The 19,000-nt window shown below is 44.8% G+C and overlaps 1 protein-coding gene across 5 annotated transcripts in view; it reads right to left on the bottom strand.

The window, feature by feature from the left end:
* Positions 1-288: 288 nt before the first annotated feature.
* Positions 289-19,000, bottom strand: part of ALDH16A1 (aldehyde dehydrogenase 16 family member A1) — a 56,449-nt gene continuing 37,737 nt past the window's right edge. For 3 of the 5 annotated variants that reach the window (XM_083376539.1, XM_083376541.1, XM_083376540.1), the window contains 3 exons: positions 17,854-18,039; positions 7,828-7,953; positions 289-564 (listed from right to left, as the gene is read on the bottom strand). In XM_083376539.1, the coding sequence (XP_083232665.1) occupies positions 391-564; positions 7,828-7,953; positions 17,854-18,039 (486 nt within the window). In that variant the 3' untranslated portion in view covers positions 289-390. The remainder of the gene's footprint in view (positions 565-7,827; positions 7,954-17,853; positions 18,040-19,000) is intronic. The other 2 variants (XR_014494118.1, XR_014494119.1) reach the window with 1 other exon arrangement.

Genomic DNA, 19,000 nt, shown 5'->3' with positions numbered 1-19,000 from the left:
CAGCTTAGGCATTTATTTATTACAGTGGTCTGAAAAAGGTGCTAGGAAATTCCTTGTGATTTTTTTTGGCTACTATGGCTCTTCCTACAGCCTAGGGTGGCCCTTCTCCTTTCAAAAGAATTGAGGGTAGCCCCACCCGGCAGAACAGTTACCTAACATGACACTTAACCTGGGGATGGATGAGGATATATGAGAGGGAGGCTCTGTTGTCTCACTGGGAATGTGAATTTGCTAAGGGAAAATACCCAGAAAGAACCACCAATTCCATTCAAAACGGCTCGATACCAGTTTAAACAAAATGGAGAAATGCTCTTTTATTATCAACAATAGGGGTGGGTTTTGGTTTTTGTTTTTTACCCTGCCCCCCCCTCCCAATTACTTCCCTGAAGCTCAGTTGGCAAATATGTCACCCATAGGCATCCAGACACTTTTACACTGGGTGGCCTGGTAAAGAAATTCTTCTCCTGATTCTTCGTGATCACTCCAACAATGTTTATCAATTCCGTAATTCACCCATGTCCTCTTCAGATTCCCAGCAGAAGCCCATTCCACAAGGCCGGAACCCTGTTGGTGAAAGAATCAACATTATTATGATGCCATTGTATGTTTATTTACCTGACAACAGATGGCTACAAAAAGAGACATGGTAGTGAGTGGCCTGTCGGTTAGGAGATACCCACTTCAACAACCTCCTACAAGACGGACTTTAAAAGAGCCTTGGCGGAGCAGTGGGCTAATGCCTCCTTAAGTAACACCAGCTGCCTGCAATTAGTGCAGGTTCGCATCCCACCAGGCTCAAGGTTGACTCAGCCTTCCATCCTTCCGAGGTAGGTAAAATGAGGACCCAGATTGTTGGGGGCAATTAAGCTGACTTTGTAATAATGCCACTTGGGGGTGTGTGTGAAAGCCCTAATAAGCAGGCATATACATAGAATGAAGGCTATTGCTAAGCACATTGTGCTTTAGATTGTAAGCCGCCCTGAGTCTTCAGAGAAGGGCGGGATATAAATGGGATTTAAAAAAAAAAAAGGACGGTCCAAACATAGCAAAAGAAAACACTGTTGAAGTTGTTTGGATATTAATGCCATCTAGATGAATAGAACAATAAAGTGATAAAGCAAATAGAGCTGTACTGATTTAGGCCCGAGACTTTCAAAACCTTTGCATCGTTACAGTAGTGGCCAAAATTGTGGAAACCTTTTGGGAAAAGTGTACAGTAGAAATGCCACCTTTGGTTAAGTTTCCACCAATTTTTTTCTTCTAATTTCTTTATAACTGTAGCCTTGTTCACTTAATAATACTATTTTACATCGCTTTCTGGGCAACCAGTCAACTCTTTGCACCATTACTTTAATTTTATTACGTTTTACAAGCTCACTAAATGAAAGAACTTGATAGCGATCACATAACACACTGACAAATGTCCTCCTCTCAGCTTCAATACATGACATCAGTAACTGGATCCCAGTGTGATCTGATTGGCTCATTGCCAAAACAAGATGACACCTGATTGGCTCTCTAAACACTTGTGGCTCATTGGCTACAATCAGATGAAGGAAAGCTACCCGTTATCAACCTAAACAAGTTGTGCTTCCTTTTTCTGGTTATTTGGCTATAACTTTTCATAGAATACAGTACAGATAATTGAACAAACTATGTTGATTACATTCTTGATTAAATTATCTTTCCATTGATATATAATTTTATGGTACTACTTCCCCCCCCCCCAAAAAAGTGGTGTTATTAGCCATCAAACCTCAAAAATGCACTTTTCCCAAAAGTTTTTCACAATTTTGGCCACTACTGTAGTGTCCAGAGTCATCTTCTAGGGGAGAAGGGTGGCATAAAATTTTAATAAATAAATAGAATTTTATATATAAATTTAATAAAAAAATTTCTCCTCTTCCTCCTGTTTGTTCTGGAATGTTTATACCTCTTCCTTGTAGGATCCTCCCTGATGCATAGCATTTGATTCATGGCAAACACTTTTTTAAAAGTTTCTTGAATAGGCCTTACTCTGTGAGTATTCTCAAACATTGTCTCTCAGCTAGTGTCAGTATCATAAATGCGTTTCAACCTTTTCTCCCTTCAGGGTTAGAAAAAAACAAACCTGAAATAGCATAAGGGAATTCTTTTAATAAAAATTATGATAAAAGATTAATGAGTAAACAGAAGTTTATATTATTCTCCACAGCTAGGAGAAGCAGAGATGGTCAAATTGATTCTTTTACCCAAAGAGGAGAATATATTTAATTTTGTTTCTATTTGGAAATTGCTTCTGGATTTTGAGCTGGCAATGAAAAAAAAAAAGAAACTTTGATTTTGTCTTTGCTTATTAGATAGGTTTGTTATTATAGAAATGGCTAGTATATACTGCTGTGTAAAAGTAAAACGTTGAGGTTATAATGTTGTTTTCTACTGTGCTAAAAAGAGAGTTGGAAGTCGGTGCCTTGTTCTTTACTTTTTACTCTTTACACCGTGTTTTTTTTCTTTTTCCTTCCCCCTCCTCCTAGTTTTCTATTACTTTTCTGAATTTCCTTTTGTATTTTATATTTTGATGAACTAATAAAAAATGTGATAAAAAATAAATAAATCTGATGCAACCTTTTCGAACATGAGTGGCTTATGGTGCTTTCTGAGCCTGGCTGTTTTGTTTCGTTACCCAAACTAGGTAATATCACCCATACTAGCCAGACCAGACATGTCAAACACAAGGCCCGGGGGCCAGATCCGGCCTGCGAAGTGGTTTTATGTGGCCCGCGAAGCCATCCTGGAAACAGTGAGGGAACGGCCCCCACTGCCTTGGCCCTGGCCCAGAGACCCTCCTTCTGCCAGAGACCCTCAGATCTGTCCCACTCCTGCCCAGGCCCCCATAGGCACCCTTCATGCGAACGTTGTAGACCTGGCCACGCCCACCCAGTAGGCCATATGCACTTTAGCCACGCCCACCCAGTAGGCCACGCCCACCCAGGCCACACACACCCGCCCCCCCCGAGGGCAACCGCAATGCTGATGCGGCCCTCAATGAAACTGAGTTTGACACCCCTGAGCCAGACTAATGATAGACTAGGTCAGGGGTAGGCAACCTTGGCTCTTTTATGACTCGTGGACTTCAACTCCCAGAATTCCTGAGCCAGCCACGCCTACCCCTGGACTAGGTAATGAAACGTCTGCAAGAAAACAACCAAGCTCAGAGAGTATCAAAGACCCTCTCATTTCAATCCTGAGCTACGTATATTTTCCATTATTGGTCATCTAACATGGATGCATTGTTTTCATATTATCGATTGCCAAGGAAAGGATCGAGTACAGTGGCTCCTGCTAAGTAAAGATATAATGTCACCTAACACTTTATGAAGGAAGAGGAAGAGACGGCTGGTAATTTAAAACAGATTCCATTTTAAAAGACAAGACTTGGCTCACAACCCTGAAAACGGTGGCTCGGGAACACCCAGTTTTCTTCTGCGACTATCTAATACAGTGTGTCTCAACCTTCTGAAGTTTAAGATGCTAGCTGGGGAATTCTGGGAATTGAAGTCCATACATCTTAAGAGTTCACAAGGTTAAGAAAAACAAGGAGAGAAAAGTATCTTGGCTGCTTCCAGGTTAAGGGGGACCTTGTCGGAATACCTTGAGTTGGATTGCCACTTATATTTCTCACAGGGATCACGAAGCAGCATGACCAAAGATTTTCATTCATTCAAGACATTGAACCAAGGTTTAGTTCGGGCAAGGAATCTAAAATGGAAGCTGTTTATAAATTATGCTTGTCATTCTAAGCCTAGCATTTATTCCTGGTCTACTGTCATCCCTATGCATCTCTTATTGAACAAAGCAAAAATAGCTTAAAAAGATATCCCTCCTTAATCTGTCCTTTTTTTGCTCTTCATTCAAACCCCTAAAGATCGTGTCTCCAAATGCCAAACCACATACAAGCCCCCAGAAAAACTCATCTCCCATCAGGGGACTTAGTGACTTAAAAAAAAAAGAAAGACACATATCTTGCATGATATTCCACAACTATCCCCTACAAAACCCAACAAATATCAATCCTCACAATGCTACCAAAATATGCACCCGCAAAAGAAAAACAAAAATGACAGACCTATCCCCCAATAATCCCCACAAAAGCAGAAACCCCCCCCCCATATGCTTCAAACTCAGAAGCAGACTCACACCAACTATAAATAAGAGGTAAACCTCAAAAATGCTCATTTCCAAAAAATTCCACAGCACGCAGGCAAAATCGACTAATGCGTGGAGAAAAACCAACAACCCTTCACCGTATAAAAACCTTATTGTTCTTAACTTGTCTAGTATTTATTTTATTTTATTTTATTTTAATTCCATTTATATCCCGCCCTTCTCCGAAGACTCAGGGCGGCTTACAAGCTTAGCAGTAGCCTTCATTCTATGTATATGCCTGCTTATTAGGGCTTTCACACACACACACACCCAAGCGGCATTATTACAAAGTCAGCTTAATTGCCCCCAACAATCTGGGTCCTCATTTTACCTACCTCGGAAGGATGGAAGGCTGAGTCAACCTTGAGCCTGGTGGGACTCGAACCTGCACTAATTGCAGGCAGCTGGTGTTGTTACTTAAGGAGGCATTAGCCCACTGCTCCACCAAGGCTCTAGTATACTTGGGATACCACCTGAGAACTGACAGAAGAAAACCGAGAGAAAATAAAAGTAGTCATTGGCTGAACAAACCAGGGCTTTTTTAATCGGCTTGCTGGGAAGGCTGACTTTGGCTTGCTCAACAAACCAGCTGTGGAACTCAGCTACATTTGAAGATGGACAGGGCACAGTGCAGTACAAGTAGTCCTTGACTTACAGCAGTTCATTTAGTGACTGTTTTCAAAGTTACAACGGCGCTGAAAAAAAGTGACTTATGACCGATTTTCACACTTTACAACTGTTGCGGCATCCCCAGGGATCAAAATTCAAAAGCTTGTCGACTGGCTGACGTTTATGATGGTTGCAGTGTCTGGGGGGGGGGGGGGTCCCGTGATCAGCTTTTGTGACCTTCTGGCAAGCAAAGTCAATGGGAGAAGCCAGATTCACTTACCCACTGTGTTACTAATTTAACAACCGCGGCGATTCACTTAAGAACCGTGGCAAGGAAGGTTGTAAAATGGGGCAAAACTCACTTAACAAAATGCCTCGCTTAGCTGCAGAAATTTTGGGCTCAAAATTTAGGCCTCAGTTGTGGCCGTCGGTCGAGAACTCCCTGTAGTGGGATTTCCTGGAGTCCAGTGACCCCAGGACCTGTTTGAACAGGTTGCCTTTGAGTCATTTGCTTTTCAGGAAGGAACCCATGGTAATTTTTCGAGTTTTCTCACAACAAAATACAAACCCTGTAGTATCAGCATTTAGAGTTGCAAGGCACTGACAAATGGGGAATCCCAATATTACGGCTTTAAGGGTAGGAGAAGCCATCCCTTCCTGCTCCCTGGGCTACGTCTTGAAGGCAGAAAGAGCCTCTCATTACGATTTCATTAGACAGCAGTTCTAGCCTTTAACTTTCATTGCCAAAGCTAAACGTTAAGGCTCAGAAAGAAGGTTAAGAAAGGAGCAACAGCAATGGCGTGCTTATAAAGTCAAAATTTGCTAGTAGTAATAACAACAACTTAAGAAAACAGAATAGGCTTGGGCATGGTGGAGCAGTGGGCTAATGCCTCCTTAAGTAACACCAGCCGCCTGTAATTAGTGCAGGTTCGCATCCCACCAGGCTCAAGGTTGACTCAGCCTTCCATCCTTCCGAGGTAGGTAAAATGAGGACCCAGATTGTTGGGGGCAATTAAGCTGACTGTGTAATAATGCCGCTTGGGGTGTGTATGAAAGCCCTAACAAGCAGGCATATACATAGAATGAAGGCTACTGCTAAGCTTGTAAGCCACCCTGAGTCTTCGGAGAAGGGCGGGATATAAATGGAATTAAAATAAAAAATAAATGTTTCATGTAATTTTTAAATAGGGTTTGTGCCCCTACAGAAGGCTGTACAGTTGGCAAACTCAAGAACTGAGAACAACGTGCATTTCAGAGTGGGCAGCCATATAAATTCTATAAACAAACAAACAAACAAACACATAGTTTTCATAGTTGAAAACTGTCAACCTGCATTCCCAATTTCTCTTTAGAGAAAAGAACATACCGAGCTTTGCTTCTGCTCAGAAACCATGTCTGGGCTTTGTGCTCGAGACAAAAAATAAAATAAAAAATGAACTCTTGACTTTGGGGTCTTGTTGATTAATATAATTTGTTGTTATAGAAATGGCTAGTACTTAAGTTGGTAAAAACCTGAGGCTGTAGTTCTGTATTTTACTGCACTGTGGCCAACAGCAGGACAACTCACCACACTCACCACACTAATATTTATTTATTTACCGTATTTTCCGGCGTATAAGACGACTTTTTAACCCATGAAAATCACCTCAAAAGTTGGGGGGTCGTCTTATACGCCCAGTCGCCTTATACGCCGGAAAATCAGTGGGTGGCGTCTGGCGGGAGCCGGCAGGGCAGTCCTGCGTGCGCGTGCGTTTGCAGGACTTCCCTGCCAGCTCGCTCTTCCCTCTTGAGGCAGCTGCTGCCTCAGGAGGGAAGAGCCGGCTCGCTCTTCCCTCTTGAGGCAGCAGCTGCCTCAAGAGGGAAGAGCGTCGGACGGGAGCCGGCAGGGAAGTCCTGCTCCTGTCTGACGCTGCGCTTCCGCCGGGCAGTGCTGGCCGAGACGAGCCAGCAGGCAGCCGCCGTGAGCGCGGCGCTGAGGGGCAGCAGCCCCACGCGCAGCAGCAGCCGCCAGCTCAGCAACAGGTCCGAGCGCAGGAGCCGCACCGCCAGGCTGCCCAGGAAAAGCAGCCACACCGAGAGGCTGCACGCCCAGTCCAGCTCCATGAGGGGCAGGGCGGGAAGCCGGCTGGGAAGAGGGACCGGGAGCCCGGGCCGAGCACGCCACGGCCGACGGTGAGAGGGAAGCGGCACATGAAAAAGAGGCTGCGGGCGGAGCTGCCCCGCCCTGCGCCGAATGGGAGAAGTTCAAGGCCTGGGGGGGGAAAGCAGGAGGGGCGCCGGCCGTGGCGGGGTGGCGGCTGCCCTCCGGCGCTGCCTGCCGCCCGGGAAATGCTGCGTCTCGGGGGCCAGCAGAAGCGCGGGAGCAGTGGGAGGGCCAGCGGGGCCAGTCGGGCCTTCGCCTCCTCTGCGACGGACAGGGAGGGCAGGGCATGTAAGTATTTTCCGGCGTATAAGACAAAAAACCTTGAAAAACTTCTTAAAAGTAGGGGGTCGTCTTATACGCCGGGTCGTCTTATACGCCGGTATTTATTTTTGGGACTTATATGCTGCCTTATCTCCCGAAGGACTCAGGGCGGCCAACAACAATAAAAAATACAATAATATAAAAGTTAAAAAAGAATTAAACTAGCAGCCCCAATAACAAAATTAAAAACATTTTAAAAATCCCTGTCGTCAGTCCAGGTCAGCCTGATGGAAAAGGAATATTTTAAGGCCGTGGCGAAAGGACCGGAGATCCGGGGCCATCCGGAGCTCAAGGGGAAGTTGGTTCCACAGGGCTGGCGCTCCCACAGAAAGAAAGAAGAAAAGGTAGAACAGAATCATTAAGAAGGAAGGATACAAAAAGAGGGACAAAATGAAATGGGAATGACAAAAATTAAAATATTTTTTAAACTATTTAAAATAATTAAATTGAAATGTTGAATTGTCCCACGGCAAGTTGACTGCGATGAGCTGTGCCACAGCACGATGGCCACGGTGAGTTGGTTGTGGCAAATTGGCCCAACCCGTCCCACAGCCTGCAAGGACACTCACCTCTTTAGAGCCGAAGTACCACATGGCTTGGACATCATGATGCTCAGATAAACTTCGACTCAAATAATCCCGGGAGCCAGAGATGATATTCACCACCCCAGCAGGCACGTCAGAGGTGTCGAATACCTGTTAACAATAAAGAGGGATGGGAAAGTGGATGCCATTAACCACCTATATGATAGGAAAATAAGCCAATATGCTCTCTTTACAGGGTAACACCTATCCTTGAATGTGTAGCTGTCATGCTTTAAAGATGATTCATGTTGTGACTGTTTTTTGGTATCGGGGGGGGGGGGGGAAAGCTGCCACAGAAACCTAGCTGCAAAAAATGAAAACACAATGACTGCTATAATGCCATATTGACAAACATTTGAGATTTCTAGACTGAGCCTAAGTGAGCCCGTATCTACCATTTTTAGTACCATGTTCCTCATGCGCGTATGAACCCTCAACTTGTTTCCTACCGATAGTCCTTGACCTATGACCACAGTGGAGCCCCAAATTTCTGTTGCTGAGACATTTGTTAAGTGAGTTTTGTCCCATTTTACAACCTTTCTTGCCACAGTTGTTAAGTGAATCACTGCAATCGTTAAGCATGCTTGTCAAGTGAATCTGGTATCCCCATTAACTTTGCTTGTCAGAAGTTTATAAATGTGCGCCAGGTGCTGAGCGTCTAAATTCTGATCATGTGGCCCACGATCACGTGACCCTGGGGATGCTGCAACAGTTGTAAGTTTGAAAAACGGTCATAAGTCACGTTTTTCAGTGCCGTTTTTAACTTTGAAGGGTCACTAAACAAACTGTTGTAAGTCGAGGACCACCTGTACGTTCTTTGATAAATGGAAGAGAAACAGTGTGTGTGTGTGGGGGGGGGGAAGCCTCATTTTAGCCAAAATTGACAGATTTGCTTCTTGCATATTGTTTCTTCCTTACTGCTTCTCCCCAAATTATTCATAAGTTCACACAGAAATAAAAATAAATAAAACACTCAAAAACCCAGTAGATTTTTCTTTCCATCAACACATCTCTATCAGAGCCATTAGGTTTCTAGGAAAGGTCACTCCAAAACAAAGCATGACTACCTGTTTGGGGCACTGACAGTTACAATGTAGGATGTCACTAACTTAACAACGGCGGTGAGTCGCGTAAGAACTGGGGCAAGAAAGGTTGTAAAATGAGGCAAACTTAACAATTGTCTTGCTTAGTAACAGAAATTGTGGGGTCAGTTGTGGTCGTACGTCGACAACTACTTGTATCTGCAGGACAGACCCTAAGTCGGAGATACCTGTCCCATGCTATAAAATTCTTGCTGCAGTACATTATTGTTCAAAACAATCGTGTTTTTTTTTGGATAAATTGAGAAGTCTTTCTTTAGAAATCAACATCTCTTGTCAACTTTATTAAAAACAGCAGAAGAACACTCATATACTGCCATAAATGTCAGGATGATTTGTAATACAGCAGAGCTTTGGGCTTTCAATGATCTAACAAAGATGAAAAAAGGCAATTCCTCCCATCTCCTCCCCTTAAACTAAAGTGTTTGAAGAAGATCTCTGGGGAGAAAAACCAGGAGCGTACTCATTATACTAGTGAGTTTGGTTCTCCTATTAGTAATAAATTCTGTCGCAGAGCAGGAGCTCAGTCAATTAATCATTTAATTTAATCAATTTATAAAGCTACCCATCTCAAGAAGTGATTCTGGATGGTGAACATTATCAAGTAGAAATAAAAACAATTACATCATAAAGACAAACATTCAAATACATAGCAACTAAGTAAAACACCAGTCAACAGAGCTAATATAACCAGGAGATGGATCCTTCCACACTCTCGGGGCCTAGTAAATCTGTAGTTCAATTTTGATAAATTTTGGCCCAACGGTGCTTTTTCAAGAGGCAACTGGACTTTGTTTTTCCTCTGAAGACATTTTGCTTCTCATCCAAGAAGCTTCACGCAACACAGTCCTTTCAGCAGTTCCAAGATGGCTCCACACCCATTTGCACTACTTAGGTGACCCTGAGGACACAGATAAACCTCCAAATGGCCTCAACGACTCTCTAAATTAGGGATGTCAAACTCAATTTCATTGAGGGCCTCATCAGCATTGCCGTTACCTTCAGGGGGCCGGGTGGGTGTGGCCAGGGTGGGAGCAGCCTACTGGGTGGGCGTGGCTGGAATTCGTGTGGCCTACTGGGTGGGCATGGCCAGCTCTACATCATTCGCGTCAAGGGTACCTATGGGGGCCTGGGCAGGAGTGGGACAGATGTGAGGGTCTCTGGCAGACAGAGATGGGACCGGGGCAAGTGCCAAGGCACGGTCCACTGGAGGAGCCTCACTGTTCCTCTCAGGCCATGCGGGAGGGGCTGGACGGTGGCACGGAGATCAAATGCCCAGCCCAGTCCTCAAACACCCACGGCACTAAGCTCAGCCTCACTTACCCAAGGGGGTGCCCAGCTGCACTTACCTCCTCCTCAAGGCTGCTTCTGCTATGCTTGTTCTCCTTAGCCAGGTTGCTCATGATGGGTACGAGAGCAAAGTCAAGAGGGAGACCCACTCCCTCTCCATGTGAGGAGACCTGGCTTTGTATCCAAAGCTTCCTTAGCAATAGGATGGGAGACCCCAGGAGGAGAGGCCAAGGGGATGGTGAAAGGGCAGCAGGGAAGGACTAAAGCAGGACTTCCCTCAGACCCTCCCTCTCCTTCCTTCCTTCCTTCCTTCCTTCCTTCCTTCCTTCCTTCCTTCCTTCCTTCCTTCCTTCCTTCGAGTGGTGGGAAAATATTTGAGATGAGGGAGGGAGAAAAACAGGCAAGAAACACAGCTGGAGAAGTGTCATCCTTCATGAGGAATGAAGAAATGCACCATCGCCTGGAAGTGGCCAGGACATGGCACTCGCCTACTTCACATATCCGGCTTGGTGGGCTCTGGGGGAGGGGATGCCATGAGCAGCATGAGAGTCGACGTTACCTGCGCAGTGCTGCCCAGCCCCCAGCCTGCCTGGTTTTGGCAGGCAGCGGGGTGCTCTCCTCACAGTGCAGAGAGGCTGAGCCGGGTGGCGTGAATCTGAAGAAAAGTGCAATGCTGCCCAGTCCCTAGCCTGCCCGAAGTAGGCAGGGCCATGTGCTTGCCACTTCCAAGCAATGGTGCATTTCTTCATTCCTCACAAAGGGTGATACCTCCCCAGTGTGCGCCCAGGGGGCGGGATTGACACGGCAGGGGCTGGTCCCTTGATGTGTCCAGATGGCCTTGTGGAGCTAAGACTGAATGTGTTTCAGCATAGATGGCCACCACAAAATTGTACATTGGCTCCCGGCCAGCCTGGGCCAGGGCCAAGGCAACAGGGGCTGGTTCCTCACTGTTTCCAGGATGGGTTCACGGGCCACATGAAACCACTTTGTGGGCCGCATCTGGCCCTCAGGCCTTGTGTTTGACATGTCTGCTCTAAATGAATGCAAACGACCAGCTGTCTGCAAGGAATATAAATCTTTCCATTCCCCACCATCCTCAGAGCTGAAGAAGTTTCTTGCATGAGAAGTAAAATGTCTTCAAAGAAAAAAAACAAGAAAGTCCAGTTGCCTCTTGAAAAAAGCACCTTTGGGACAACCATGACCTGGATGACTGAGAATCTCCATAGACCAGGGGTGTCAAACTCAATTTCATTGAGGGCCGCATCAGCATTGCTGTTGCCCTCAGGGGTCCGGGTGGGTATGGCCTACTGGATGGGCGTGGCCTACTGGGCGGGCGTGGCCAGAGTGCGTATGGCCTACTGGGTGGGCGTGGCCAACTCTACATCGTTCGCATCAAGGGTGCCTATGGGGGCCTGGGCAGGAGTGGGACAGATCTGAGGGTCTCTGGCGGAAGGAGGGTCTCTGGGCCATGGCCAAGCAGTGGGGGCCGTTCCCTCACTTTTTCCAGGATGGCTTCGCAGGCCACATGAAACCACTTCGCGGGCCGCATCCAGTCCCCAGGCCTTGTGTTTGACATGTCTGCCATAGACGATAAATTTTGGCATTCTTGAACCAGAATTCTGCACTTGGTTCAGGTTGGTGGGTCTTTTTAGTGAAAGAAAAAAGTAGCTTTTTCAGTCCTGACAGTTGTCCACCCTTGGTTTTAAGAATCAATATTGCAATCTAATGCTTGTCTTCTCAACTGTCAGACATATTTTATTCAAAGTAGCTTATTTTGAGCAGGTAGGGATGGACAGACAAGATGATTCCTGTTATAAGGATTAAGAATTTTAGTTCCAAGGGCTCCCTTCTCCTATTTGAACGACTGCATTGTCATCCCCTGCATTGTCACGCGGTGGCTCAGTGGGTTAGGACGCTGAGCTTGTCGATCAGAAGGTCGGCAGTTTGGCGGGTCGAATCCCGAGTGCCACGTAACAGAGTGAGCGCCTGTTACTCGTCCCAGCTTCTGCCAACCTAGCAGTTCGAAAGCACGTAAAAATGCAAGTAGAAAAATAGGGACCACTACGGTGGGAAGGTAACAGCGTTCCGTGCACCTTTGGCGTCTAGTCATGCCAGCCACATGACCACGGAGACGTCCTCGGACAAGCGCCGGCTCTTCGGCTTTGAAACGGAGATGAGCACTGGCCCCTGGAGTCGGAAACGACTAGCACACATGTGCGGGGGGAACCTTTACCTTTTACCTTTACCTATTGTCATCCCACAGAGAGAATCTAGCAAGTCAGTAGTTTTCCATCCATGCTATTCTGACAACAGGTGATTCTGCTTAATAAGTGTACAAAACAACTGGACAAAACAATGCTACGGCTTTGCTAACTTCAGATTGGGAACGGGAGCTTGTAAAGTAACATTGTGCTCTTTACTGTCGACTTTCTCTGTCCCATCTTTAGATCTTTGTACGTTTTCCCAGTAGACGTAGCACATCCTGCCATCTCGAGCAGCTTAAGACTTAACTATTTGTAATTGGAAACCCTTAACATTTTTCTCACCGTTATAACCCAGAAAGCCGTACTATCTATGATGAACTCTACGAAATGAAAAGAGGCACCAAACCCTCCACACGATGAGATGGGGAAGCAAATGATAAAATAAGCAAGCCTGACTGCCATCTTTAAACAGCTCCACTTGAACGTTGGAAGTTTGAATATGGATTTCAGAAAGCAAACAATTGGATTTATAGAAAACGTAATACCAAGTCCACCATTACAGATTTCTGTACATGTAATGAATTCCCTCAGCTGGTGTCCTCCAGCTATGCCAGACTACAACTTTCATCTATCTTTGCATGGAGCATGGCGTGAAAAGCATATAGGAACCTCTCTGTTTAGGGTTCCAGTTATTTTACTTTTATTGCATCCATTCCCAAAGGCCCTAGAACTACCCATCTGCAAGGAATATCTCTCTCACATTCTTTTGACCAATCCCTTAGTCCAAGAAACAATATTGACATAATTAGGTCAAGAGTTCTGAAGCTCCTTGGCTCTGCTTATTATTTTGCAATTCTAGAGAAGACCAGTTTTTGGGAAATACAGATCCAAAGTCAGCCAACAATCTGCTTGTTACTATAACCAGCAAAACAAAGTGAATCATACAGTTTTCCTAAGATCCTAAAGTAGGCCACACACATCTATTTGTGTTTTCTATCCAAAATCTAGGAGAGATGGAAGCTGAGGCATGATAATCTTATGGATTTAAGTAGTTTATAAACCTAGTAAAGATTATAACTTCACCAAGGTTTTTCCTTGTGAAGAGTAGAGAGAAATCTTTAACATTTTCTTCTTCCTCCTCTCTATCTTAATATATATATATTTAATACTGTTTTAATTTAGGCTTGCTTTATTATTTTTATAAGAGCCATTTATTCCTGTTCTTCATTGACAGTATTTTCCAATAAAAAGCAGGGGTCATTTAAAACTTGTCAACTTTAAGACTGTGGACTGCAACTCCCACAATTCTCTAGCCAGTGTGGGAATAAAAAGAATGCCAAGTTTGGAGACCCCTGCAATAAAGAATTGACTTATTATCTTCTAATGCAGGGGTGTCAAACTCAATTTCATTGAGGGCCGCATCAGCATTGCAGTTGCCCTCAGGGGGGCGGGTGGGCGTGGCCTACTGGGTGGGTGTGGCCAGAGTGCGTATGGCCTACTGGGTGGGCGTGGCCAGCTCTACATCGTTTGCATCAAGGGTGCCAATGGGGGCCTGGGCAGGAGTGGGACAGATCTGAGGGTCTCTGGCAGGAGGAGGGTCTCTGGGCCAGGGCCAAGGCAGTGGGGGTCCTTCCCTCACTGTTTCCAGGATGGCTTCGCGGGCCACATGAAACCACTTTGCGGGCCGGATCTGGCCCCCGGGCCTTGTGTTTGACATGTCTGTTCTAATGGGACCAAAACTCTCATCGTTCCTAACCAGCATGAAGAATGACGAGGAATGGCAGTCTAAAACATACGAAAGGGCAATTGCAACTGATACAGGTAGTCCTTGAGTTACGACCTCAATTGAGCCCAACATTTTTGTTGCTAAGAGAAACATTTGTTAAGTGAGAATTGCCCTCCTTTTATGACTTTTCTTGACACAGTTGCTATGATGAATCACTTAAGTTGTTAAATCAGTAACATGGTTACTAAAGTGAATCTGGCTTCCCCATTAACTTTGCTTATCAGAAGGTTGGCAAAAGGTGATCACGTGACTTCAGGACATTTCAACGATCATCAGATCGATGCCGGTTGCCAAGCGGCTGAATTCTGATCATGTGGCCCTGGGGAAGCTGCAACGGTCGTAAGTGTGGTCATAAGCCACTTTTTCCCCCAGTGTTGTTGTAACTTCAAATGCTTACTAAAAGAAATGGTTGTAATCGAGGACTTCCTGTACTCTGTACAGTTTGCAATCATCTACAAATTTAGCCAGCTCAGGGCTTAATCCGAAATCAAGAGCCTTTATCAAGAATTTAAAAAGCAATAGTTCCCAGCATAGGGATCCTCAAGGGACTCCATGTTTTTTCTCCTCTGAGAAAAATGCCTGCTTATTCCTACTCTTTGTTCTCTCTTCTTTAAGCAGTTGGTAGGTCTTAAAGAAACACTTCGTCTCATCCCATAGACACTATGTTTACTCAAGAGTCATCGATGAAAAACTCTGAAGGGCTTTTGAGAATCCAAGTACAGCATCTTGTTTCTATTCACATATTTGTTGACACTCTAAAAATCTGCCAAAATTTGTTCCAGCACTGATTTGAGCAACAAATTACCTATTTTTTGCTAGCTCAGCAATTTTACATGAGTTCTTCAAGAACTCTTGGATGGATACATTTAGGCCTCAGTGTGTTGTTGAAAATGTGAGAAAATATAGGCTAACTATGGGGTGTGTGTGAGGTGTTACCCCCCGTTGATAGGGCTCGTAACTTGGGCGTCCTCCTGGATTCACGGCTCAGTTTGGAAGATCATATAGGAGCCGTGACCAGGGGGGGCTTTTGCCCAGGTTCGCCTGGTGCGCCAGTTGCGGCCCTATCTGGACCGAGATGCCCTACGCACAGTCACTCATGCGCTCGTGACCTCCCAGTTAGACTACTGCAACGCTCTCTACATGGGGCTGCCCTTGAGGACCGCTCGGAGGCTTCAACTGGTGCAGAATGCAGCCGCGCGAGTTGTGATGGGAGTTTCCCGATACTCCCGTGTAACGCCTCTTCTCCGCGAGCTGCATTGGCTTCCAGTTGCCCTCCGGGTGAGATTCAAGGTGCTGGTGATGACCTATAAAGCCCTAAATGGCATGGGCCCGGATTATCTGAGGGAGCACCTGCTGCCAGCATCAACTTCCCATCGTCCTGTGCGCTCCCATAGGGAGGGCCTCCTTAGGGTGCCGCCGGTCAGGGAGTGCTGGCGGGTGATCCCCAGAGGGAGGGCGTTCTCTGTGGGCGCGCCTGTCCTATGGAATGACTTACCTGTGGAACTCGGAACTGCCCCCGACCCTCGTTCGTTTCGTCGGGACCTGAAAACTTCGTTCTTTGATCTATCTGGCCTGGACTGAGGGGTTTTAAGTTTTAAACTTTGTTTTAATTTGTTGGGCTAGTAATTAATGTAATTTATTTTAATTCTATTTCTATTTTAACTTTTATATTGTTTTTTAAACTTTGCCCTGTAAACCGCCCTGAGTCCTTCGGGAATAGGGCGGTATATAAAACTAATTAAATAAATTAAATAAAATAAATAAATAAAATGGCAGAAAGCAGATACATAATTTGAGACCCTGCCTTAAAGGAAGGGAGGATAAACCTATACGTTGTTAAGAAATCATGTGTGACTCTAATATAGTTGTTCCTTAACTTTAAGAATTCTGGACTTCCACTCCCAGAATTCCCTAGCCAGCATGCTGGCTGGGGAATTCTGGGAGTTGAAGTCCTCACCTCTTAAAGTTGCCAAGGTTGTGATACATTGCTAATAGCTATGATATCTGATTCCCTACTCCTATCACCTCAATTCCTTCCATTTTATTAAACCACCTAAGTTCCTTGCTTTTATTAATTGCGTAATAAATTACAAATATATTTGTCTATCTATTAACACTATGACAGGATAAGGGCATGTATACAATTGTCTTCTTATGCAACTTCCCGAAGACAGACTTAAGCTCTTCCCATGTGAGGAATTTTGCATTCTTGGGGTACCACAGAAGCCATTCTGCCTGTTCCTTCCAGACTCAAAAGGAAAAAAAAATGTAGACATTCCTAAAGCAAATTAAAATAACAACCCGCATAAGGATAATAATAACTACAACTTCTTTGGCTCAATTTTTAGCTTCTCCTCCACCCCCAGTACAGAGAAAACAACAAGAAAGGTTTCTGTCAACAATGTCTCCAAAAGACTTTTAGACATAGACATGTAATAAATAAATTTCCTTTTTCATATCATTCTTGTAACCTGTCATTTTAAAATCCACATTAAAACCAGCTTCTGTCTTGTTCAATAAAGTTAGTTTCTCTTCTATAACCTCTTTTGAACCTAGCTTTATGACAGCAGACAATTTTAAGAGTTTCTCAGTGCAATGTTCTCAAAACTCCATGAATTCTTCTTCAAAAGGTAAAAATATTTTGCTCCATTCTGTACAGTGGATCTCTCTTTAATTATAAACTTTAGTTCTTTCTGGTTCCTTCTAGTGGTCCAAGCTTCAAAGTCCCGTCTTATCTTTCCCCCCCCTAATCAACAGCATTTTCTGATGGGAACATTTCTTATACTTTCAAAAATAAACATATTTACAATCCAGAGGAAGGATTCTTGTAATTCATTTCAAAATCTTATTTAAAATCCATCTGGCCCTAGTCTGTTTATAAATTTCCAAATCAAACTTCTACTTGCCGTTTTTTCCGAGCTAAGATTATTTTGGAGTTCTTAAACTTGCATAAAACTTACATTAATCACATTTGTATGACTTTAATTTTATGTTTTTGTCAGGTTCTGATAAAATGTCAACACCCCAGAGCAGTGATGGCGAACCTTTTAGAGACTGAGTGTCCAAACTGCAACCCAAAACCCACTTATGTATTGTTGGGTGCTGGGTGGGCGTGGCCCATTGGGTGGGTGTGGCCCATTGGGTGGACGTGGCTGCGGTGGTAATAGCAGACTGGGTGGGACTAAAAAGTTCAATCAATCAATTCCAACTTTGTGAGATCTTCCCCCCCCCCTGAGAAGTTGAAATTGATTGATTGAACCTTTTTTTTTGTGCACACGGTGGCGGAGGCCTAAAGCGAAAAGGTTTTATAAAACCCAGCTGAAGGCCTAGGACTGGGGCGACCGCGCGCGTGCCCACAGAGAGGGCTCTGCGTGCCACCTGTAGCATGCGTGCCATAGGTTCGCCACCATGGCCCCAGAGTCTTGCCAAGTGGCCGACATGTACTTTTTTTTTTTTTGCTAAATAAATAAATATTCCATGAGCAGGGGGAAAAATACTTAAAAGAGAAATAGGTGGTACACTCCGTGGAGTAATTGAGGTTCACACATGAGGGCAGGCATACGTCACGTGTATGTTCATTCATGCCTTTTTTAATGATCTTCAAAATAGGTCAGAAACATTCAGAAAATACCTGAATCAAGTCCAGGGCAGGCAAAGGGTATCGCTCACTGGGAATAATCACAATGCAGTTGCCACGTGTAATTGCTGCAGCAAACAAGCTGACAAAACTGAGGAGGGGGTAATCGTCTGGACAGGCAATTCCCACGACACCAAGAGGTTCTCGAAAGTGAATGCAGGCACCGTATAGAGTGGTTTCCTGTAGCAGAAAAAGGCACAAGCAAAAAAATTTCAAAGTTTATAAAGAGAATAAAAGTTCTCCCATTAACAAAATCTTCACCTGAAAGCTTCTAATTGCCGGCCTCCATTTCCTTTCCAAATCAATCTGCTGAAATATCTATATGGAAGAGCCTTGGTGGCGCAGTGGTTAGAATGCAGTATTGCAGGCTAACTCTGCCGACTGCCAGCAGTTCGATCCTGGCCGGCTCAAGCATTCCATCCTTCCCAGTTTGGTAAAATGAGGACCCAGGTTGTTGGGAGAAAGAAATATGTTGACTCTGTAGACCCCTTACAAGCACTGTGAAGTGGTATATAAGTCTTAAGTGCTATTGCTAGTTCTTTGATTTTCATTTTCATACACATTTTTCTTTTCTTTTCTTTTTTTTTTCTTATGAGGACTTCCAAATCCAAAAGAGAGTCACCAGACCCCTACAGCCCCAATGTTAATCTTGCAAGGCAGGCCAGACAAGAAGCACACCCAAAGTACTAGCTATGACTGTATAATAAAGTTACATTGCCAGACTCCTTCCAGTCTGAGAATCCATCTCTCTCTGCTTACCTGTCAAATTGAAGAACCTCGGGAGGGTCCCTTCTGAGATGTTTGCCTCACCCTCTCATTGCTTCTGTGGACTCAGCTGCCTCTTATCTAATATTGCCTAGTCTGTAGCTCTTCCTCCTGTCTCCCAAGCATATTCCTATATACCCTCAGTCAGTGGGGCCATTATCTGCAGAGGGGAGTCTTAGCCCTGCCTAGGGTATGCATAGAAGCCTCCACATGACCTGAGTGTGTCCTTTGGGGCATTTTAGCTTGGGAAAGTCCTCTATGGTGGCAATTGCCCCCAGCAAGGTCACCTCTTTGCTGGTGTTCACATGCAAATACAGGGCACTCTGCAAGAAGAGTGTCTTCGTGTGGAGCCACTATTTTTCAGTACTTTTAAGAA

Source organism: Vipera ursinii (genome assembly GCF_947247035.1).
Source record: "Vipera ursinii genome assembly, chromosome: Z".
Classification (NCBI taxonomy): domain Eukaryota; kingdom Metazoa; phylum Chordata; class Lepidosauria; order Squamata; family Viperidae; genus Vipera; species Vipera ursinii.
The sequence above is the reverse complement of the archived record's forward strand: the minus strand, read 5'-3'. Positions and strand labels throughout refer to the sequence as shown.